The 24,257-nt window shown below is 40.9% G+C and overlaps 2 protein-coding genes across 3 annotated transcripts in view; one reads left to right on the forward strand and one right to left on the reverse strand.

The window, feature by feature from the left end:
• The window catches only part of FBXO11 (F-box protein 11), a 99,510-nt gene extending 93,767 nt beyond the window's left edge, over positions 1–5,743 (forward strand). The window contains exons 19-23 of the mRNA XM_027113169.1: positions 2,256–2,366; positions 3,111–3,218; positions 3,546–3,654; positions 4,231–4,329; positions 4,418–5,743. Of these exons, the coding sequence (XP_026968970.1) occupies positions 2,256–2,366; positions 3,111–3,218; positions 3,546–3,654; positions 4,231–4,329; positions 4,418–4,547 (557 nt within the window). The 3' untranslated portion in view covers positions 4,548–5,743. The remainder of the gene's footprint in view (positions 1–2,255; positions 2,367–3,110; positions 3,219–3,545; positions 3,655–4,230; positions 4,330–4,417) is intronic.
• On the reverse strand, positions 5,710–23,612 carry MSH6 (mutS homolog 6). 2 transcript variants are annotated; one of them, XM_027113167.1, is made up of 10 exons: positions 23,324–23,612; positions 16,114–16,313; positions 13,714–13,883; positions 9,876–12,420; positions 8,388–8,653; positions 7,217–7,334; positions 6,835–6,924; positions 6,275–6,429; positions 5,996–6,195; positions 5,710–5,880 (listed from the first exon to the last, which is right to left on the reverse strand). In XM_027113167.1, exons 1-10 carry the CDS (start codon positions 23,581–23,583, stop codon positions 5,799–5,801), a joined length of 4,086 nt encoding a protein of 1,361 aa, XP_026968968.1. In that variant the 5' UTR covers positions 23,584–23,612; the 3' UTR covers positions 5,710–5,798. The 2 variants fall into 2 exon arrangements, with proteins under 2 accessions (XP_026968968.1, XP_026968969.1); XM_027113168.1 differs by lacking the exon at positions 6,835–6,924.
• Positions 23,613–24,257: the final 645 nt, after the last annotated feature.

Here is a 24,257-nt window from a genome sequence, read left to right on the forward strand (position 1 = left end):
TATCTCTGATAGGATTCTTTGTAAGATATAATGAGGAAACACAGTACAGAATGGTTGGTTTTATTTGTAAGGTGTTGGGAAGGGTTCTGGAGTAAAATCTTGAGCTGTGTCTTGAAAAATGAGTATTTACTGGTAAGTTGGGGGGTAGGGGGTTGAAGACCATTCCAAGTGTAGAAAGTATAGTTACTTCATTCTTTCATTTGTTATGTACATACTTACTAATTGAACATCACTGTAGCAAACACTGTGATACAGATGCTAAAAATAAAATGGTGAATAAAACAGTACTACATCCAGAAAGTTTATAGTCTAATAGAGTGGCACATTGTAAGCAAAAGTCTAAAGGAAACAAAGTGGTTTAGTAAGGCAAGAGATACTGAAAGTCGAGGCCGGAAAAGGGGGCAACGCCCAAATCGTAAAAAGCTTTGTTTATGTATACAGTATAATGAAAAGGCTTTGTATATATGCGGTACAGTTTGGACTACATCTTGGCAATAGCATTTGAGGAGGTTATAGTGGACATATGCAAGATTAGAGGCAGGGGGACTTCCCTGGTGGCGCAGTGGTTAAGACTCTGTGCTCCCAACGCAGGGGGCCTGGGTTCGCTCCCTGGTCAGGGAACTAGATCCCACATGCATGACGCAACTAAGAGTTCACATGCCATAACTAAGGACACTGCCTGCCGCAACCAAGACCTGGTGCAGCCAAATAAGTAAATAAATATTAAAAAAAAAAAAAAAAGATTAGAGGCAGGGTCTTGGAATAGTGTTTTCTAGGGGAAAGGGAATTTAGAGGTCAATACTGTGAACTACTACAGATGGATCAAATATGTACAGAAATAAAAACATATTTCATGTCTTCAGGGAGCAGAGAAACACTGGAACACAACTAAATATGATTCACTATACATAAGTAGATTTTATAGGAGTAATATTAACTAATACTTATTTAGTACTGTGTACTTTTACATGTGATAACTAATTTAACCCTCAACATCCCTATGTGGTAGGTACTATTATGCCCATTTTACAGATAAGGAAATTGAGACAAAGAGAAGGTAAGTAATTTTCCCATTCAGAGTTTGGAAGTGGTAAAGTCAGTATTTGAAGGCATGAAGTCTCATTCCTCAGCCCTCTTAATCATTATGTTATCCTGCCAGCAGAGAATTAATAATTAATTTGATGGAGGAAAACTGAAAACCTCCCAGAGGAAGTGTCATTAAGAAGAAAGAGTACAGGACATTGCAGAAAGAGGAAATAATATAAACCAAAGGCATTAGGGATAAAAATGTATAGCATATTCAGAGTGTAGGTAATATAGTGAGACAGAGGAGCAGGTTGGGGGAATATTTTTTTTTCTTTTTTATAAATTTATTTATGCATGCATACATGCATGCAGGCTGTGTTGGGTCTTCCATTGCTGCGCGCGGGCTTTCTCTGGTTGCGGCGAGCGGGGGCTACTCTTTGTTGCGGTGCATGGGCTTCTTATCGCAGTGGCTTCTCTCGTTGTGGAGCGCCGGCTTTAGGCGTGCGGGCTTCAGTAGTTGCAGCACACGGGCTCAGTAGTTGTGGCGCACAGGCTCTAGAGCGCAGGCTCTGTAGTTGTGGCGCACTGGCTTAGTTGCTCTGTGGCATGTGGGATCTTCCTGGACCAGGGATGGAACCTGTGTCCCCTGCGTTGGCAGGCAGATTCTTAACCACTGTGCCACCAGGGAAGTCCCCGAGTTTTTTGTAAATAGCAAATTAATTTTAAACTTTATTCTGATAGTTTATACAGATAAGGGATATGATAGAGTGGTGGGAAACACAACAGCAGAAGAGAGGTTGGAGTGAAAGAAATGGATCAAGGAATGCTGATAGGGGCCAGAAAGAATCAGGGCTTGAACTAAAACATGGAGAGTGCGAAGGTTCTAAAATTTTTCAAAGGAATTAATTTTAATTCAGCAGTGTTCAGTAAGAATCAGCTTTGTGCCAGGGCACTAGGGATTGATTCATAAGCTAGAAATGGTCCTTGCAACCATGGAACTTCAGTTTCTTGGTTAGAATGGTTACCAGCCAATTTTAGCAATTTTTGGTTAAATTCTACTTTAAATATCTATGAATTACTAATAAAATTTCTTTTCAGTTGAAAAATTAGTCCTATGAATTTCACAATCCAGTTAATAAGAAACTAAAAGAAAACCTAAATACCACCAAAAAGGCTAGTAAAATTTGCTATACGCATTAGCCTTAATCTGGGGAAATATTTTATTATAGGTCTCCTTGAAGAAAATGATATTTTCAGGAATGCTCAAGCAGGTGTTCTCATCAGCACTAATAGTCATCCAGTCTTGAGGAAAAACAGAATATTTGATGGATTTGCTGCAGGTTTGTATTTTCCTTTGTTACCTGTAGCTTGTTTTCTGTACATAAAATTGATTCTTGGTATATTATCTCTTTTGCTTAATAACTAAGGTGTGCAAAAGTATGCTGCAGAAGTTGGCTGAATGCCTGTTAACAATTGCTTATAAGAGCACCTGATCCAAGTTTTGGATTCTTCCACTCTAAGCCAACTTTATAATATTGCTCTTGTAGTTCAGTAGTAGTTATGAATCATCAATTGCATAGAGTAAATAACAGGCTAGTACTACCATTAGAAATAAATTCAGATAAATGCAAGCCCTCTGGCCTCACAAATGGCCAAACAATGTTTTTTTAAAGATCTTGGTAAGTGAAGTCCAAGTATCATGCATATATTTCACCTTTTTGCCACTGAAGAGGATTTCTCTTAATAATTCCAAATAACCATCTAGCTCCTACCTACACATATTTCTGGGCCCTATCTTCTTCTTAGTTTGCAAAGAAATTTTAAAATGTCATTATTAATAAAAGTAAATTACAAACCATCTCTATCATTCCTTTAGCAGGGACAGAGGATTATCAACAGTGGAAAGTGAATTGAATGTTACTATAAACAATTCAAATAAACATTTGCATTTATTTCTTTCGATGTTAACAGTTAATATACTTTTTATGTAAAAGAAGTAGTTCACTATATTTGCTATATTTCAGGTTTCTTTTAAGAAACTATATATAAAGTGATGCATATGCTGTTTGTAAATTTTGCTTCAGGTATTGAAATTACAAATCATGCAACTGCAACACTAGAAGGCAATCAGATTTTTAACAACCGGTTTGGAGGCTTATTTTTAGCATCTGGTGTTAATGTGACAATGAAAGGTATGTTGGAGTCTGTGTTCTGCCTATAATGCACTAAATATGCCATGAAAAGATGATAGAAGCCATTGTTATTCAGTAACTTAATACCTTCTGTCACTGTATAGTAGTTAACCAGCAATTCAAGAGAACTATTTTGAAAGAGTTTTGTTTCACCTTGTCCTAAATAGTTGGAGTATCTTGTACAAGGAAAATTCATTTCTATTCTTAGCTGACTTTTTTACTTCATTGGTTAGCCTCTTTTAAAGTTCTTAAAAACTATTAAAATAATCCTGTAATTTGTTATCTTAAGCCTTTATACTCTAGAATTTCTTATTTTTTTTATTACAGATAACAAAATAATGAACAATCAAGACGCCATAGAAAAGGCTGTTAGTAGAGGCCAATGTTTATATAAAATATCAAGTTACACCAGCTACCCCATGCATGATTTCTACAGGTATATTTCTAAATTATTTGTGAGTCTTGAAATGGGAGAGTAAGATGTACTTTTCTAAACTGACAAGAACTCACATATTTAGCTTTCCCTTAAATGTATGAGCTAAGAAAGTAAATTGGGTTTTTGCTAATGGAAAAATATAACTGAAAATTTTATTAATTGTCCACATTGAGTTATGTGATCAGTCTACTTTGAGGATCCTGTTTGAGACTGTAAAATATGGGAAAATGTAATACTGCAGTAACTACTGATACCACTGAAAATGTGAAACATACTGCTTTCCTAGGAGTTTCAAGGTAAAGCTGTCATTAAGTGTTCCTTATATCCCAGCCACCATGAGTGGGTTTTGACTTCCCCTCCCCCATACTGATTCAGTGAAGACTTGATAGGAACTTAATTGTTTTCCTCAGAAGACACAAAATAGGAAATTCACTTATTCCATTGAAGTCCCTAGATAAGAGCCACAAAAATTGGGGGCCTCTTTTATAAGCCAAAGGCCATAGGGTAATAGATAAACAAATTGCAGTATTTTGAATAACATGATCAAGGAAAATAATGTAAGCTTTTGCTTTTTAGATGTCACACTTGTAACACCACAGATCGAAATGCCATATGTGTGAACTGCATTAAGAAGTGCCATCAGGGACATGATGTAGAATTTATTAGACATGATAGGTATGTATGTAGCACACTTGCTTGCTGTATTACCCGATTATTTTCCTCCCCTCACTTTCCTAATCTTTGGGTTTTCATTTTGCTTTAGGTTTTTCTGTGACTGTGGTGCTGGAACACTGTCTAATCCTTGTACATTAGCTGGTGAGCCTACACATGATACAGATACACTATATGACTCTGCTCCACCTATAGAATCTAATACATTGCAGCACAACTGAATTCCTTCCCTAAAGAAAAAGTCCTGCCATTCTAACATCATAACTTAAAACATTTTTTTTTTGGAAGAAGATTTAAAATATTTGCCCATGCTACAGGAAGAGACTGTATTAAAAATGGATACACAAGGTCAGTTGACACTATGAAGCTCAAGCTACCAAAAAGAAAGTGGCAATATATTGACTCAGGATCTCAAAGCTGGGTGTTTTAGCATTACTGTGTAAAGACTTTTGAAGGGACAGAAGTGAAGAAAATAAGCTGCAATTTTGTACAGATACCAACTTCTGAAAAAAGCTGGTGTTTTTACAACTAGCATTGAATGCAGTCCAATTTGCAGTAGTACTCTTCAATAGACAAGCAGCTTTGTTGCTGCCTTTATGGACGTGGGTACCAATTGCTTTTGTAATATGGTAAAAATGTGAGCTAGCACTTCTGCATTTCTTTTGATTTTTTTTAACATGTATTCAGATTGAGAAATATGATTTTAATGCTTTAATCTCATGTAGTTTGTTTTTAATTTCAAGCAAAATCTTATTGTACTTGAATGTGCCCTGTTTTGTTAGCACACCTAGACTTGCTGTAACTGTACTCATGTCCCAGTATGTACGTTCTTTCTATGAAAGAGAAAACACTAATCTTAAATTATATCCAGCAATGTTTCTGGTATCCTTTAAGAAAAGTTAAGACTATATTTCCTTCCCTTCCCTGTGCAGCATTCAAAATCACCCCTAGACAAAGTGAGTGTTTTAATGAGACTTCCTAGGAAGGGATGCACTGTAAAACAAAAGTATTCTTGTAACTCAGTTTTGTGAAAGGTAAAAACTACTATGTTTTAAAAGTACACTTTAGAAAGTCTCTTCAAAACAGTCCTGTATTTGAACTCTGTTCATAGTTTTTTTTTGAACAGTTTAGACAAATTGCTGGAAATTAAAAGAATTTCCCGCATTAAGCTGAGACAAGTATATATACAGCCCTATACAGTTTCATAGCTCCCCCCCACCCCATTTATGTGTATTGGTGACAGTGGGTATAAACAGCCTGAAAGTGTATGCATGTACCATAACATCTAGACTTAATATATTGTGGAGTATTCAATAACCATTATGTAGAAGGTAGGTAAGAATTAAAAGGGTTTAATTTCCTAGAAAGAAAATGGAAAAATGGTCATTTTTAAAAAATAAAGTTTATTAGATCATAATGTTGTCTGAATTTACCACCTTTGTCAAAAGTGAACTCAAAGCTTCCAATGTAGTCTATAATTCCTCAATCAAAGTCAGCAACTTACGGACAGCTTCAGCATCTACAGTCGAGCTTTCACTAGCCAGACAAACTTCCCTTAAAATAAATTTAAAAAAAAGTTTTAGTTTACATTTTTTCACAGTGCATCATCCATTCCTTTTACTGTTTTGTTAATCGACTACATGGTAAAATTATACCCAGTTATAATTACCGAAATAATCGCAGTGACTGAGTCATCTTCTCAAATTCTCTTGCTTTTCTATGTCCCTTTTGAATAACCTCCTCTGGAAGATTAGCAAGCCTTGCTGCATTAAAGCCATAGCTTTTAGGACAGGCTCCTTTAATGAATTTATACAGGAAGGTAATAGTCTCCTGGCTGGGATCTTCACATTCATTTTCTACCATGCATGCCTAAAAAAGAAAAATTACATGCTGGCAATGGAAGTACCCATTCAAAAACATAACTTTTGAATAAACAACTTGTACATACCATGTGTCCTAGGCGCACTGCAACATTTTGAGAATAGTCTTCAACCAGTGAATGGTAGTGGGTAGAAAACAATGTACGACACTTTATATTCTCAGCAAGTTCTTTAACAACTGCATTTGCTATTGCTGTCCCATCAAATGTTGCAGTACCTCTTCCTATAAAAATAAAATATACATGAACTATGTGTTACACAATCTGCCATATTATATTCGAAGGGACATGCCTCACAAAGGAATGGAAAAAAATGTACTAAAGATCAGTTTAGTATATCCAAAAGCATTCTGTAAACAGGCCCTCTCTAGCTAAGTAGGTCTGCTTGGAGTTCAGGAATACTACTCGAGTACCACTGCGCTTCAGAAACTTCCTTTTAGTTCTCTTTAAATAGCCTCATTATCCAATAAATATTCTCATTATCCCTGTAAAATTGCCACCTTAGGGCCAACTGTGGGGTCTATGGACGAAGGTGAGTGTATTCATAGTCTTTAAGAGATGTGTCCTTCAGACCATTTTCCAGAAAAATAATTCTTTGTACTAATGTTTTGGAAATTTTAGTATCTTACCTAATTCATCCACAAGCACCAGAGAATGTGCTGTTGCATGTTTAAGTATACTGGCAGTTTCACTCAATTCAACAAAAAATGTACTTTCACCTAAAAAAAAAAATCACAAATAGGTGATCATTTTAAGAATCCTGTTGTAACAGTAGATTCATCTTTTAGGTTCATATCCTTTGACTCTATTATGAACTACCATGATACTAAGAGATTACTTCTGGTATGTTAAAAATTGCATAATGCTTTCAAATGTCTGAAAGCATTCTGCCTTGCGTAACACCAGAAAAAACTAAATAAAGCATCCTATTTAAAGGTAGATGTGTTTAACACCTAAAATATAGAAATGAACTGTCAAATAACAGAGCCTTAGGTAGGGAAAAAAACTCACCTGACATTATTCTGTCTGAGGCACCAAGTCTAGTAAACACTCTATCGATTGGTGTGAGCCTACACACTTCAGCTGGTACATAACAACCCATCTGGGCCATTACAACCAGTAGGCCGGCCTGTGAATGAGGGAGAAAAAGGTCTTTTATGACTGGTGTTAGAGAACAGATAGAGATATCTCTATGTATATCCAGAAGACAGAGATAATAAGCCCTAATAAATCTTTATTAACTAGGAGTAGTCAGGCACTCTAAAAAAATTCTTCACAAACCTAAGTAGGAAAAGTGAGGCTTAGGAAGGCATGAGGCTTAGGGTCTAACTGGCTTTATTTGAAACCTCAGCACCTATATGCTAACCAACTACACTGGTGATTCTCAACCTAAAACTACTGATGCCCAGAACCAATTCCAGACCAAACAATCAGTTTCAGAGGATGAACACACCCCAACTCCCAGGTACTTTTTTGTTGTGCTCTCTAGATGATTTTTGATTTAAAAATGAAAAGGAGGTTGAAAACCACCTTACTACACTATTGCTCCTCTCTAGTTAGCAAATTTGTACAGAAATATAATACAGTGCAGTAGAGTTAGGGGGTCAGCAAACATTTTCTGTCAAGGGCCCAATGTCTGTTACACATCGTTCTTTTTCTACAACCCTTTAAAATCTAAATCATATTTATCTCAGTAGCTAGCTAACCCCTGGCAGAAGGTCAGAAAAATATATTTATTGTTTTCCCTAAAAGCAGTTCCCAACAGTTAACTAGAGGTCATGAATCACTTTCCTGTATGAACAAGTGCAATGGTTCTTGTATAAGGGTTCCTAGAAATGAACCTAATTTAAGAACAAACATAAAACATTTGTATAATTTTCATTCATTATGAATACCTCTGCCTTCACAGGAAATGGATTCAATCAAAGTCAGAGTTCATAAAAAAACTCATGGCCTGAAACCACCTTCACCTTCTTAATATACTTCCCTTAACATCAGGCAAATATTTGACCAATAAGAATACAGTTCTTAGTTTCATGACTCAAGGAGTTTCCCTTTGCTTCCTAATAAGTCAATGACTGAATTCTATCATATGCTCCTTGGGAAACGGTGGCCTAAATATGTACCATATTCACTCTTTAAGTGTTACAAATAATTTGGTGTAACAAAACTTCAAGTTTACCTGTCTCATGAGCGTAGACTTGCCCCCCATATTCGGTCCAGTAACAAGCACACAGTAAGCTTTGCCATTTTCTTCCTCTTCCTCACAGCCTATTAGAATGTCATTTGGAATAAAGTCATCACCAAAAAAAGTCTTCGTAATGCAGGGGTGGCGTGATCCTTTAAGGTCTAGAAAGGGAGGAGTATCTTCTCCTGGCAACAGAATTACTGGACGACACATAGGACCATCACCCCCTCGACTGTAGTTAGCCAGGCACAGTAAGACATCTGTTAAAGAGAGGTCAAAAGTGAAGCGTCATTATTTTTGAGGTTTCTTGATAAGCACAAAGGCCCAACTTCTATAAGTCTTCCAGAAATGTGTTTTTAGTGAAGGTGGCATGCTCTACTTGCCCTTTAGACATGGCAGCTTTTGTTCTAAAACAATGTCACTCTAGTGACATTGTTTTAACTGCACAAAAATAAGTCATCAGCCTAAATGTGTTACATGTCTTATAGCACTTGTACTGAAATGAGAATTAACTTCCAATTTCAAGCCCAAGAAAATATCCCCTCAAAGTAGATTTTAAGTCCTCTAATATCTAAACCAGAGGTATGCCAAAGGAAAGCTAAGATACAACAGAGAGATGCTGTAGTGGTCTCTCCTTGATATAACCATGGAGCTATAACACTTCTTAGAAGCAGAATATTCTGACAATAAGCAAAATCTTAAGAGGAAAATATATTGACCAATTTTGAACACCTGAGCTGAGGGATGATTTTACATTACCTACCAAATTGTTTAAAACTGTATTGGCTTAAGTAATGTGGCACACTCAAAAACCATGATAGATATACACACTCAAAAACAGAATAGGATGCCATTTTATTCTGGACAGTTGTGTTCAGACTAAAATAGTTTTGTACAAATTTGGGTAAACTATGGTTGCTGCATTTTTACAACAGAAAAAAACCCAAAACTGTAAAACAAGCAAAGGCTCCAAATGACTTGGCCATGAAATTTAAAGAAAAAGGAAATTACTTATGAAGCTGAAAAGGTTACCAAATTACAAATACATAAATCAGGGCTCTTAGAAATCAACTGTAGAAAAGCAAGTGTGACAACTTGGGCTAAAAGAAAAAGGGAGGATTAAAATCTTTTGAAACGTTCATGTAAAGAGATTCACTGAAATACAAAAAAGAATGCAAGGGTGTATATATATATATATCTATATCTGTATATATATATATATATATATATATATATAAACAAAAACTGAGTGATAGGTCAAGGGATAGCTTTAAATTAGTGTGACAAAAAATAGCTTAAAAAACAGCATTTATCGAATACTACAAATTCAACTGAAATTTGATTAAAATATATACGTGTCCCTTGAGTTTAGGGATACGAGTCAATGAGGACTTTGCAATGGACTTTCCAATCTTAATATACAGTTGGAACACAGGACGTTACTAACCAAAGCTTTAGGAACAAGCCTCTTGAAAACCTTACCCAACACTGCGATGCACTCCACAGCAGCCTGCCAGTCCTTGTAATTTTTATCAAAGTTATAGAACAGTCGCCGCATGCAGTCCTTTAATGATACATCTCTCCGTTCTTCAGCATTTATCAGATTAGCCAACTTTTTCTCAATTGTTTTGGTCCAGTATCGTTTACAGCCCTTCTTGGTAGATTTCAACTCATATTCTTCTGGCAAATTACGGGTGATGAAATTCTCGGGAATTTCCAACTGGTAACGATTCCTACCAATTCCCCAGTAGACTATGGTCCTACAGCCAATTCTACTACGCTGTTTCTCCAAGTATTCCAGGAGGCTCTGTTCATTTTCTCTTATGTCAGCAAGAGCTTGATCATAATCAGAGTCAAATCCTGCCTTGGGAGTAATCAGTCCAGTCTTTCGAGCCTTTTCATGGTCAAAGGCTGTATCCCATCGGTTTAGTTCTAAAGTCAAATCAGGAAAGCGGCCTTCAGGATTTTTTGCCTGCAGAGTAAGGACCTGCTTAAGGATTTTAGACTTAAAGTCATCAATGACTTCCTCCATAACCCCTATAATTTTACATAGTACTTTGAATCCTTCCAGAGCAGAAAGAAAATCAATAATCTTTTTTTTGCTGTATGTGGTTTCTTCATACATTATAGCCCTGCTGTCTGGGTGGTTCTGGCTCTTCAGGGGAGAGCCAACATTATGAATTTTACTCAGTAGCCTCTCAAGGTCTGGAAGCTTCTTTAGAAGGTCTACAACCTCAGAGATTTTGTCAGGCACAACCATTAGGTCTTCTATGGCATCTAGACGATCACTGATAACATAAGGGTTACAGAGTGGGGCACAAAGCCATTGCTTTAGGAGCCGCTTACCGAAGGGAGTATAGCAAGTATCAATCTTGTCTAACAGGGTCCCTTCAGTAGAACCATTTGTTCCATTCAGAAAAATCTCCAAGTTGTTTAATGTCACAGCATCTAGCACCATTCGTTGACTGGCTTTAGCAAAGACAGCACCAGGTCCTGTAGCACGGACCGTGTCAGAATCCAAGGGAATATATTCTTCAAAATTAGCCATTGATAGAAGCTCCTGATCAATAAGGCATTTTTTGAGGTAGAAGACACAACCACCAAGAGCAGAGAGGGCCAATTCACTCTTCTCTCCCGGTGTCAACCCAACAGAATCAGACTCTGAGGTCATACCTTTAAGCACCTGGGGTAACATCACCCCACTGTCCTCATTTAACTTGTCCGTAAAATATCCTTCTTCAAGGAGAGTTCTCAAAGTTTTGGCTGCATCCCAAAACTGGGAACCTGGTATCAGACCTTCCTGAAGAGAAGAGGACAATGAACCCTTGAGAATCATCTTAGTTTCCACTGAGAGATTTCCTTTCTCAAACAAGACTTGTACTGGAGGATAGTGTGCCACTAACGTCCTAAACCTGGAACAATGGCGATCATCTGAAAACTGACCTATGAAGAACTTCCCTAGCGAGGTATCAACAAAACATACTCCATACACTCGAGCGTGGCCAGAAGAATCTTCTTCTTTTTCTTTGAGGCTAAGAAGGTATTTACTGTAGTTCTCTGAGGGGTCACCTTCCAGCACACTGTAGGTCTGTGTACCCTTGGTAATGACCCTACAGATCTCCCTCCTCACCACTCTGTCATACTTAGATATATGTGCCATCTTTCGGCATCGTGCCTCCATCATTTCCGGGGTCTCGGTCTGTTCCACCCGTGCTACTTTATAGCCCTTCTGGACCAGGGAATCTGAATATCGGCCAAATGCAATTTCAGGGAAACCAGAATGGGCCCAGTTGCCTTTCATGAATACCAGCCCTAGTTCACTGACTCCAGTAAGAGCATCCATGTGGTATAGCTCATAAAACTTCCCCACCTTATAAAATATGACAAGATCAAAGTTCTGAGACTTAATCTGCCACCACTTTCTCATCCCAGGAGTACAGGAATTAAGGAAATCCTCAGGCACATAGAGTGTGGATGCATCAAAATCAGGGTGATCAGGTCGCCTCCTGTGCTTATCTCTTCTCTTCTCCTCCTTAAGCCACTCTAAAGTTTCATGATACCAGATGGTAGGGCGACTACTGTCATCACATCCTCCACTAACGTGGGCTTGGGATTCAGAATTTTGAGGGGCAGAGAAAGCACTCAAAGTATTCTTGGTTTCTGATGAAATGCCAGTTGCTCGTTTGGTGGCCGAGGGCATTTCCTTCCTTGAACTTTTCCTTTTGAGGGAGCCATTACCAGTTATCATTCTCTTCCTCTTTGGAGCAACTTTAACAGGGCTGTCCAGGCCTTCACTGTCACTATCCCCTACTCCACTGCTTATTTCATCACTGCTTCCTTCCTCCTTAGCATCTGGCTTAAATTCCACATCAGAGCCACCAATGTCACTCTCAGAGTCTGATATGACCCTTCGCTTTTTTATCTGGCGGCTACTTCGCCTAGATCCTTGCACCTTTGGCCTCACTTCCTCTTCACTCTCAATTTCATTTTCTTCTTCACTCTTATCTGATGCGTAAGTGGCACCTGCCTGGAAGGCAAAGAAGAGTATTTTAAAACAAAGTAAAATTTGGAAAATGACAATATTGCTGTGGAATCTCTCAATATGCTGCAACTTCATCTATCAAGAGAAGAACCCACCTCCAGAAATAAACTATTTTCTTTCTCAAGGGATATCAATTTCAGTTTCACCTAACATTAAAACAAGTATCACAATACAGGATTAAGTGATTCTGTCATGAGAGTTCTATCCTATTCAATACTGATGAAGTCCTTAGGATGACCACACAGCACAAATACCCATAGACGATGTCCTCATTAACAGTCATAGCTGTGGAAAAAACTTTCAGGCTTCTTCTGTTATCTTTCTTCCAGGGTCACCTCTCCTCTTATATTTGGACATGTTATGAAGTTTACCATTTTATAAATTCTTTAGTATAAAAAAGCAGTAAATCAACCTAGTTCTAGTCCTTGCTTTCCACAAACCAGCTGTACCTTCTTGGGCAAGGCACATTCACTTATTATCATGGGCCTCCCTCATACGTAAAGCAGTATGAGGCTAAATGATTTCTGTAGTTACCATCCAGGTCTAAACATCTGAGTAACGTTATGATCTCTGGTTTCAACCTCAAAAATAAGATTAGAAACTCTTCTTTCATTTCTCTTAAAATACTCATTATATTAACTTACTTATTGCCTATCTCATCTAGAATAGAATAAAACAAAATCAAACTTATAGATGAATCTTTTTAAGCACACGGCATTAATTTACTAAATTAGAAAATGATGACTGTGTTTGTTTTAAATATATTTAAATGAACAATTATTTGTTCATTTCCTTAACAAGATTTAATTCACTCAAATAGTGACCATTAACATTTGAAACCAAGGTTGTATTTCAAGGTTACTCAACCCCTATTCTTACCAATTCAAAATACAACAGAAAGTATTAGAGCATAAAACTGGATATTAATTTCCACACCCTCATATATATGTTTTTTAGCATACAGCAGCTTATTACCAGACACCAGGACCAATTTTATCACCATGTCCTTACTGTCCCTAGCTCTCTATACTGGTTACCAAAATGGTCCTGCCTTTTACAGCATGTGTCTTTCTAGCAGGCTTGAGAACTTAAGTAAAAAGAGGTGCTAGGCTGCTGAGATTCTAAATAATATAACATGACCTACAGTCCAGGAATGTATAGAAGTATGCATGTTTGAGTACTAAATGGATACATGCAAAATACCACTCTAATATGCCCCTGACCCTTTTTCATCACTCTCCTAACAGAAGTAACAACCGCCTGTTAGCACTGTCCCACCTCTGTCTCTTCTTCCTCCTCTGGTTCTGAGGGCTCATCACACACTGCCAATTCAAGCCTCTTAATCTTGTCTTTATTCAAGGCTTCATCTGCACGTTGCATTGCTCTGAGAATTTCAGGCTTTGAACTGTAGAAATGACCTCCTTTCTGGGCTTCCTTTGACTTCGAACCTAAAAAACATATATATATTTATTTACAAATAGGAACTGTTGGCTGGATATTTGGCTCAATGTATAACACTTGCCCTAAGGAACAAGAGTGACAACAATCAAGTATAATTTTTAATCTCCCATTATTTCTGATTGATACAGATAGATCAATAAAGCCTACAAGGAAGGAATTTTCAGGGAAAAACTACCAGTGAAACTGAAATTACCTATTTTACCTCATTTAAGCTGCCTTAACTGTTGGTCACCCAGGACCACTTAGTCTCTCTTCTATAATGACCTGGGGCTGTGACCCGAAACACCTAGGCACACCTCCTCTTCAGGTGAGGCATGAGATGTAAAGGGGGTTTGAGACCCTTTTTAAAAAAACATTACTTAAGGAAGGCAAAAACTACACTGTCACTTAAATGAAGCAATGATATTAAAAATAAGTTTGTTCCCAAGGCAGTTAGATAAGATGTTAAAAAAAAAAAATCCTACATTTTGGGACAGTAACCCAGTTCAGACTTGTAATGTTAAATTTTTTCAAAACAGTAGCATCAAAATGTCTTGCTCTGCTTTAAAGTAAAACTTTTCCTTTATTCATTTCATTTCAAAGAGCTATAGTATTAAATGACATTTCCATCCACTGAGCAAAATTTCTATCCACAAGACCAATAATACAGAATTGTTTTAGTTCTTTTCCAAGAGGCATAACTAGGAATGTCTTTTTCTCTTCTTCTACCTGAATATACCTATAGTTGGAAAATGAACCTGAATTTTGTCTAACAGATCCAAACGTTATATTACACCCTTCTTTCTATATACTAAAACTGATGGGACATCCTAAATTTCCATGGAATTAGCAACGTTCATAAGCTGACTAAAACAAAGCTGCAATTTCTCAATTCTCTAAAGAGCTGCACCAAAACTACAAACTGCAACAATCAAAATCATTAAGAGTAGCTCTGAACTTTTCCCAAAGTACCTGCTGCAGCTGTACTTACCCCCCCGACACACACCTATCTGGTGTCATCGTCATTCCCCGAAACCTCTGATGCAAACTACAGCTCTAAGACCATGCCCCCCAAAGAAGGCCTACTTTTTTTCATGCATGCCTCTTTGCTGATTTATTCACATACATGTATTGCAACGATCTGGATATTTAAAGGGCAGAGGGCAGTATGCACATGGGTTGTTTTATAAAATAATTACAACATAAATGTAAACTTTTTTGATCTCTTTTTAAAGTTCTTTTTTGCCAAAGCTTTGTTTAGAATCTCAAAATTAGTCCTGGAAAAAGACCTCACTTATCATCTGGTCCAACTCTATCTCATTTTATATATATGCAAACAGAATCAGAAAATAAAATTATACAGCAAATTAGTGGAGAAGACTGAACCAAATTCCCTTATTTTCTTTCCATCCTGCATGTCAGATTTCTGTGTGGACTTAACTTTCTTCAGTGTGCTGTCCCTGCCCTGCAGGATGAAGAGTACTATGACCAAAAGGCATGATTCCCAGAGGTTTCTGGGAAAATGAACATTGTTCTGATTCCAAAACACTGAGTTCAACAATGTCCTAGCCAGGAGAGTCTGAAGATAGTGGAGAAAAACCTGTACATGCTGGACTGTTCAGGCACTGCATCCTGCAATCATACTGTACATGCACTGTACAATCCAAGAGACTGATAGGGTGCACCCAGTCCAAGTGAAGCTATAAATGCAGGACTGCTGATGTCTGTGATAAATAAGGCCGGGCCTAGGAAGAGAAAGTTAAGGTTCCAGAAATCTGATTTCTGATGTGAACCTCAATGCAGATGTGCTCATAAGGTGAGGATTTTGAAGGCCAGGTAGCATGCATCTCCATCTGTCCTAAAGAATGTCACTGATCTATATTCTATGCATCTTGGCTGCATTTTCTTTTGGAACCTTTAAGATGGGAACACTTTAATTTACTCTTTTCATGTCTGAGTATGGCATTTTGGTCCAAATCACGAGATCCAATCATGAAATCTTTTTTCCTTTAATGATATGATATTGCTATAAGTCACTCAGAAGGACGGAAATGCAGCTTAAGACCAGCTGCATCCTATCCTTTTCCCATGCTAGAAGCTTTCACCACACCACTCCTGCAATTTATTCGAGTAAAATATGCTTAATTCCACTGTATGGGAGACACTAACACTCAGAGTCGTGTGCATGCATGCTCTCTCTCTCACAAACATACACAATCTGCAGAGTGAATCTTTTACCTGTATATGGCTTTAATAGCCTTCTGCTAACCCAGCCCCTCGTTGGGCTGTCATCAAAAAACTGTACATGAACTCGGGCAGACTTTCCTTTCTCACGGATGAATGTTCCATCAAAAGGGTGGTTGTAAACCAGGCAAGGCCACCAAGGGTAACCCTCCATCTTGGCCCAAACCAAATCACCTGGTGAGAAGTCACAAGAACTGTTGCCAAAAGAAAATACATAATTTGGTTAATATTTTGTTAAGCTACATTAAAGGCAATTACCTACAAAGAAGCAATTTTAAGGAAGGTATCTCTAAGACTCCTTTGAAATTTTCTGGCATTAATATACAGGAACAGAAATTCTAGAATTAATGATTTTTTTAAAACATTTTCAAGTTATTTTTAAAAACATAAGCAAATATCACAATGTTTATTAAGAGAAACACAAATATAATGGTATTAAGGTTAGAGACTATCTCAGAATTATTCAAGGTTTAAAAACTGTGGCAGAATTCTGATAGACTACTGACAGCAGGAAAAAGACACAAACTCATTGTACTTGTGATCCAAATTATAATGAGTAACACCTGTACTACAAATATGGTCTACATAGGAACAGGATCTGACCCAAAGTATTAATACCAAACATACCGACTGTGTAAATTTGCTGCTTATATTCAATATTATCGACTTTGCTCCAATGTATTCCAAATACTCCAAAAGCTGCCTATAGCACACTACTACCCCCACCCTCACCCTAAAAATCTAGCTTTATGGAAAAACTTAAGTCAAGAGATAAGTGCCTAATGTACCCAAAATAGTTGAGTACATAATGCCTACAGAATCAACAGGAGATTCAATCTTCACAAAAGCTGATTTAGCCCTAAAGGTTTCCTGAGAAAGGGAGAGGAGGGGAAAGGAGAGGGAGAAGGGTAGCAGTGTCCAGTGACAGACTACAAGAGTCCCTCAGTGATGGAGAAGAACAACAACTGATAAACCCTGCTCAAGTACTATATACCAAGATTTTCTAAGCCCGCTTACAGGTTTTCGCTGAATAACTACAAATGTAAAATAAGCACATTACAAAAAGAATATTTTAGACATTTTTGAATCATCAATTGAGGCCACCTTATAAAATCAGGCCCAATCATAAAATTAAAGTATTTCTTTCTTCACAAAAATGTGAATATGGAAATCCCTATGCTGGACAGTTAGAAAAGAAACCAGAACAGGAGCATGGCTTCAGCTGGTGCTTATATCAAAGGCCTTTAAGGTACATTCTTCTTTCAACTTAGAAATCTATAGCAACCAGCACAACTTTATAATTATTGCTGTCAAACACCACAAGGCTCATCTTCAAACAGGGAGCTGTGTCTGCACCATTCAGACTTCTTACCTTAAGTGCTTCATCCTTCCTAACATATCCATTAATTAACAGGATACAAAGACCCTTATCTCCGTGTGGAACTGTCAAGCAGGCTTTCCCTTAACTTAGGCAGGTAGCCACTTAACCACAAAGTCTATCACACACTGGTATCAGAAAACCACAAGCTGGGACTTCCCTGGCGGCAGCGGTTTAAGAATCCGCCTGTCAATGCACGGGACACGGGTTCAAGCCCTGGTCCAGGAAGATCCCACCTGCAGCGGAGCAATTAAGCCCGTGCACCACAACTACTGAGCCGCACACCTAGAGCCTGTGCTCCACAACAAGAGAAGCCACCGCTCTCTGGAACTAGAGAAAGCCTGCATGCAGCAACAAAGACCCAACGCAGCCAAAAATAAAGTTATTAAAAATAAATTTAAAAATTAAAATGATAATATATCTCAAATGTTTGATATTCTTGGGATTTTAAAGACAGTTTTAAAAAGGTAAGAGGAGGGCTTCCCTGGTGGCGCAGTGGTTGAGCGTCTGCCTGCCGATGCAGGGGATGTGGGTTCATGCCCCGGTCTGGGAAGATCCCACAAGCCGCGGAGCGGCTGGGCCCGTGAGCCATGGCCGCTGGGCCTGCGCGTCCGGAGCCTGTGCCCCGCAATGGGAGAGGCCACAGCAGTAAGAGGTCCGCATACCGCAAAAAAACCAAAAAAAAGTAAGAGGAAAAGGTGACAGCTCAGAAAAACAAGTGTAAAAGCCTTCATACAATTAAAAATAAGAAATGACTTAAGCTAAATATACAGTGAACAGATCTTTAAGCTTTTGCTTTAAAAATCACATTATTTTTGCTCCCTCTTCAGCCCATTACCTTGGTGTCGATTACTAGTTGTGCCCCAAATTTGTAGGCAAAATTTTTGGCTATCTACTTTTTAAAAAAGAATCAGTAGATAGCAATGTACTGCTAGAATTTGCTCCTATAAACAATAAAAGATAGACTGGGTATGTCTAACAAAAACTTGTGTATGTAAATACAAGTTTCACAAACGTGAAGCATGCTCTCAAGCCAGCTTTAGAAATCAAACGATCAGTGTCTGTATCTACCTCTTAAGGTGGACCATTAGAGCAGAATTCCCCTACCCTCAAACAGCTAATGAGAAAAGAGAAGTAATCAGAGCAATTAATAACAAAGGCTCCCATCATACCTGCCCACCTGTACCTCTGCCCACATACCTGGCTTGCTTTCTTTCAGCTTGCATAACTATGGCACCCATCACTTACGCATTAGGTCTACAGTGACCATATAAATTATCATCCAAACTGGCCTCTAAAACTATTTCCTAAATAAATTATCATCCAAACTGGCCTCGGAAACTGTTTCCTAAATATTATTAGAAAGGAAGTCTACATAAAATACTAAAAGAAACCAGAGTTCTTCGGAGAGCAGCTTAAGAAGCAGGGACATTGACCATCCTCATCAGAATGAAAAGATGTTTTCAAAAGTTCTGAGGGCAGGGACTTCCCTGGTGGCGCAGTGGTTAAGAATCCGCCTGCCGATGCCGGGGACACGGGTTTGAGCCCTGGTCCGGGAGGAATCCCACATGCCACGGAGCACCTAAGCCCATGCGCCGCAACTACTGAGCCTGCGAGCCACAACCACTGAGCCCGTGCGCCACAACTACTGAAGCCCACCCGCCTAGAGCCCGTGCTCTGCAACAAGAGAAGCCACCGCAATAAGAAGCCCGCGCAACACAACAAAGAGTAGCCCCTGCTCTCCGCAACTAGAGAAAGCCCGCGTGCAGCAACAAGACCCAACACAACCAAAAATTTTTTAACAGTTCTGAGGGCAATGTTAAAAAGTCATAAAAGGGCTTCCCTGGCGGCACAGTGGTTGAGAGTCCACCTGCCAATGCAGGGGACACGGGTTCGTGCCCCGGTCGGGGAAGATCCCACATACCGCGGAGCGGCTGGGCCCGTGAGCCATGGCCGCTGAGCCTGCGCGTCCGGAGCCTGTGCTCCGCAACAGGAGAGGCCACAACAGTGAGAGGCCCGCATACCGCAAAAATAATAATAATAATAATAATATAATAATAATTTAAAAAATCATAAAAGCCAGCTTAAAAGAGGCTCCCACTGACCAAAGTATAAGTTCAGCATCTTTTTAAATACCAGTTTTAATAGTATCGATTAAATCAAATTAGGTCTGTGAAACTGAGTCCACAATGATACTTTTTTAAAAGCTTGAATACTTTTCTTACAATAATATTATATTAGGTGTGATATTATTTGGAAAATGTATTACTATAGATTTAATTGTATGAAAATTCTCAGGAAAGGCACCTACAACTAGGGCAGATAGTTACCTTTAACTAAAGGCTCTTAGGGAAAAAAAAACTTGTCAATGTCTGACACACCACTCCTATAAATGAGTACAAGGCATACACTTAAAATTTTTTACTGCCCTCATTTCTCATAATCAACAGATAATTATCACTGAAATGAGACTGTGAAAAATAAACTAGCTAAGACTTGCTTAAAAAACCCAGATTTAGTTGTCAGAAGCCTTGCTCACAGCTCTTTCAATTATGGTCTTAATAAACTACAGAAGAAATAAAGTATTGAGAAGCAGGCCTAGAGTGCATAAACATACATCCTGTAGCCATTTATTGAAACTGATGTCACCTCCACTCCTTCATTTCTCTCATCAACAAAAGTGGAAAAATACTTTTGCATCACACCTGACTGACAAAGTAACTAAGGGGAAAAAAAAACCAGGCAAAACACTTTAACACTGGAGCACAAGAGAAAACTAAATGACAAATAACCATTAAAAGATGCTCAACTTCTTTTAAAGAGTTCAACGACCCTCATAAAAAGTCCAAATGTCTTTGTAGCCCATTAGCCTGTTGGTGACTGGATCTCTGCATACCTAAGGCTCCTGCCTCCTCTTTATTCTCAATTTGCAGGACCTTCCTCTTCCTGCACCAGCTTCTAAAACTCCCTCACCTCCACAGTAGCCTGGCTAACTTCTTCTTGTCCTCTAGTCTCAGCCTAGAGAGCTGAAAGCCTACCCGGACCCACACATACCCCATCCTCCCCCCAAAGCACACGGAGCTCACCAACTCTGCTCCTGCTCTAGAATTGCCTTTTTGCTTGTCCTATTCACTGTTATATCCAGGATCTACAATGCCCAATACTGTGCCTGCCAGAGTAGATACGTTAACATTTGTTGAATAAAAGCCAAATCGATGTATACAAAAATAAGGTAAAATTCAAAAATTAAGAAAAAAAAGAAAGCCAAATCTATATACTGAATGGAGAGTTTCTTTAGAAGCCTAGTATCAAATGCCCATCTTTCCTGAATACTTTGGAAGTAGTCCCCATAGTAGGTGGTCAAGTGTAAACAATGTTATGCTTTTACAAGTCTCCTAAATTCAGACCTCAAAAAAACAAAGAGCATATGCTATACAACACATAAAGCACAACCATACAATAAATACTTCCATCCGTTTAGAATGGATGCAGGAAGAATCAAATTCATGTTTAAGTAAACATTATTAACACATTGTGCATCTCTCACCATGAAAAATAGTCTGTTACAGAGGATGCACATGTAGGGAAGGAAAAATATTTTCCCCTTGACCCTTCTGAGTTCTTGGCTAAGAGCCCCTGTAATAAAAGATTAACAAGAGGCTTCCCTGGTGGCGCTCTGGTTAAGAGTCCGCCTGCCGATGCAGGGGACGCGGGTTCGTGCCCCGGTCCGGGAGGATCCCACATGCCGCTGAGCGGCTGGGCCCGTGCAACGCGAGAGGCCGCGGCAGTGAGAGGCCCGCATACCGCAGAAAAAAAAAAAGATTAACAAGAAAAAGACAGACAAAAGTTTATTAACATGTATACCTCCCCATAAACGTGGGAGATACTAAGGAAAACTGACTAACTCCTAGAGATGGCCCGAGTCACCATCTTAAAACATCATCTGCAGCTTTATAAAGACAAAAGAAAGGTGGGGTGGCGGGGACAGATAAGGGAGGTTACCAGGAAAAGAACAAAAAACAAGGGTATGGTTGTTATGCAGATTTCAGTCAGTGCCTTCTCCATTTAATAAGTTTCGGATGATTTAGAGTCACTCTTCTCTTCCTAGTACAGAGAGGGAGACATCCTTACAAATGGAGATTTCCTTTTTAAATGTAAATTTCCCTTACAGAAGAGTAACTTCTGTAGCTCTCAGAGCTTCTCCAGTGTCCCCCAGTTTCTCAAAAATTATCAGTTCAAAATAACCTCTATGCCAGAGGCACATTATGGGGTGGCATATCCTGCTACTCTTCACACAACTACATAAACTTCTTGAGAGGGTCGCTTAAAGGAGAATAACACTGTAATTCCACGTAGACTTTGAAAAATCTGTATAACACCTAAAACGCAGGACATTGTAAATCAACTACTCAAGTTTCTTATCCTGAATGCGTTCTTTATTTTTCTGTACCACTATTTCTTCATCCTTTCAAATGGCTACCATTACACACTATGCCTAATACAATACCTGGGATACAGTAAATGTGAGCTTTTCAAAATGTCGCCCGCTGCTCCAACAAAGGCCAGCCAAGCCCTGGAACAGCGCTGAACTGCCGAGAAGGCGAGGAAGACACCTCTGGGCAGGCTTCCCTATAATCGCGTCCCTACGTCCCCGCCCAGAGTCAGAGCAAGGCCTTTGGAGGCTCACTCTCAATTCCGGAAAAATTACACAGCCCCAACCTGCCCTGAAATCGCCAGCAAAAGATGCACTATATCAGGGAGTTCCCTGGTGGTCTAGTGGTTAGGATTCCTGGCTGTCACTGCTGGGGCCGGGGTTCAATCCCTGGTCGGGGACTGAGATCCCAAAAGCCTGGGGGAGGGGGGCGGCCAAAAAAAAGATGCACTGTTCCTTAAACTAACATTATTTTCAACTGGCACAATACTTCCAGGTGTCAAAATCAACACTGTTCCTAAACTTTGATCTGTTTGGGGGCATATGCTGTCTACCTACAGGATGAGCCAACTGGATCCCTGCACTTGCTGCTCCCCCGCCCCTGCAATCCTTACTATCACCAATCAGACGCCTCCGTCTACGAGTGGACACACCCCTCGCGCTCTAAACTCGTCGTCCACCCCCAACCCCCATACCCAGGCCGAGGGCCCGCCCACCCACCCCGCCAGAGGCTTCGAGTCCAAGGCGCTCAGCCAAACATCGAGCGTATTCCTCCAACGACTACTGGACCGGTAATTCACCGTCCCAGCTGTGAAGGAGAAACGTCCTCCGGGAGTCCCACTCGCAGTACGCCGCGCCCCACAACCTGCAGGTGGCAGGCGGGCATTCCCCCGGCGGGCATTCCTCCTTCCCGCCACCCCTCCCCCGCCCCGGGTAGGCACCAGCCCCTCCCTCGCCCAGGGAGCGCACCCCACGCCGAGCAGGCAAGCTCTTTTCTCTTCCCGCCGCACCCTTAGCGCTCCCGTCTCTCATTTCTCCTCCCTGCCCCGAGCACCTTCCACTCCTCCTCCCCCACCTGACGGACCGCCTCTACCCCCGAACTAAGCGCGTCCTCCCTTCCCCTCCAACCCTTCGTACACAGCCGATTTCCTCCTACCCTGTTTACAAGCTACACCCCCAAGGCTCCCTGCGCTCTTTCAAGCCAAATATGCAACCCCACCTCCTCCGAGCCCAGGCGCTGGCCGAGCACTCCAGCGCCACCCCCCCGAGGCGAGCCTCCCTTCCCTGGGCTCCCTGCGCCTCCCCCCACTGCACCACCTCCTCCGAGCCCAGGGCCTGGCCGCGCACCCCCCAGGCCCCTGAGGCGACCTCCCTGCGTCCCGACACCCCGCTACCTGGCGGGGACCGCAGGGGCTGCCGACTTCCGCAGGCCTCCGTTGAGGTTCCTCGCCTCGGCCCGCGAAGTGGAGCCCGCCAGGGGCCCCGGCCCAGGCCCGGCCTCGCTCCAGGCCGCATCCCCGCCTGGGGAAGGGGGAGAGGCCCCGGTGGCAGCGGCGGCGGCGCTTTCACTTGAGGCCCTGACCGGGTCTTTGCTGGCATTATTCAGGGCTGGAGACTTGGGGAAGAAGCTGTACAGCGTGCTTTGTCGCGACATGGCCACGGTCGCCGAGGCCCAGCCGCTGTGTCGGACCGAGCCACTAGAGGCACGGCAAGTACCGCGAGGGGCCTGCTGGCGGGAAATCGGGGGGGAGGCGCGCTCTGCCGGAGGAACACTGGCCCCATCGGCCAATCGGCAGGCCGTTCGCGGGCGGAGTCCCGGGCGGCGCGCGTCCGGCCCCGCCCCCTCGGGCGCCAGGAGACGTGGGGAGGGGAGGGGCCAGCACGCCGCGCGGGGTAGCTGCCCTTGGCGCCTCCAGCCTCCTCTCCCCGTGGCATGAATGGCCCGGGGCTGGTTAGGACTGGAACACCTCGGCCCGAGCGAAGCTGGGCGCTGCTGCGGGGCTGACCCCCTCGGGAAGGCGTTCCTCTTTGGAAGGGAATCTGGCGGTCGCGGGGGTGCGATCACGCAGGGGCAGGTGTGTGCCGAGTGCGTGCACCGCGTAAGCATGAGTGGCCGCAGTGCAAGGGGTAAACCGAACGGCCACAGAAAGAAGCCCTGGCGGAGAAACGCCTTCCAGAGCCTGCATGAACAATCCCGCTGTTAGAACGCTTACCCCAAGGAACCGGAAAAGAAAAAAAGGATCCAGACTTAAATCAGCAGAAGATCAAGTCTTCTGTTCGCTTTGTATTCTCAAAGCGTTGCACATAGTAGGCACTTGATAAATACTT

Source organism: Aethalodelphis obliquidens, unplaced genomic scaffold (genome assembly GCF_003676395.1).
Source record: "Aethalodelphis obliquidens isolate GAN/ISIS:26980383/991018 unplaced genomic scaffold, ASM367639v1 scaffold12, whole genome shotgun sequence".
NCBI classification, from domain to species: domain Eukaryota; kingdom Metazoa; phylum Chordata; class Mammalia; order Artiodactyla; family Delphinidae; genus Aethalodelphis; species Aethalodelphis obliquidens.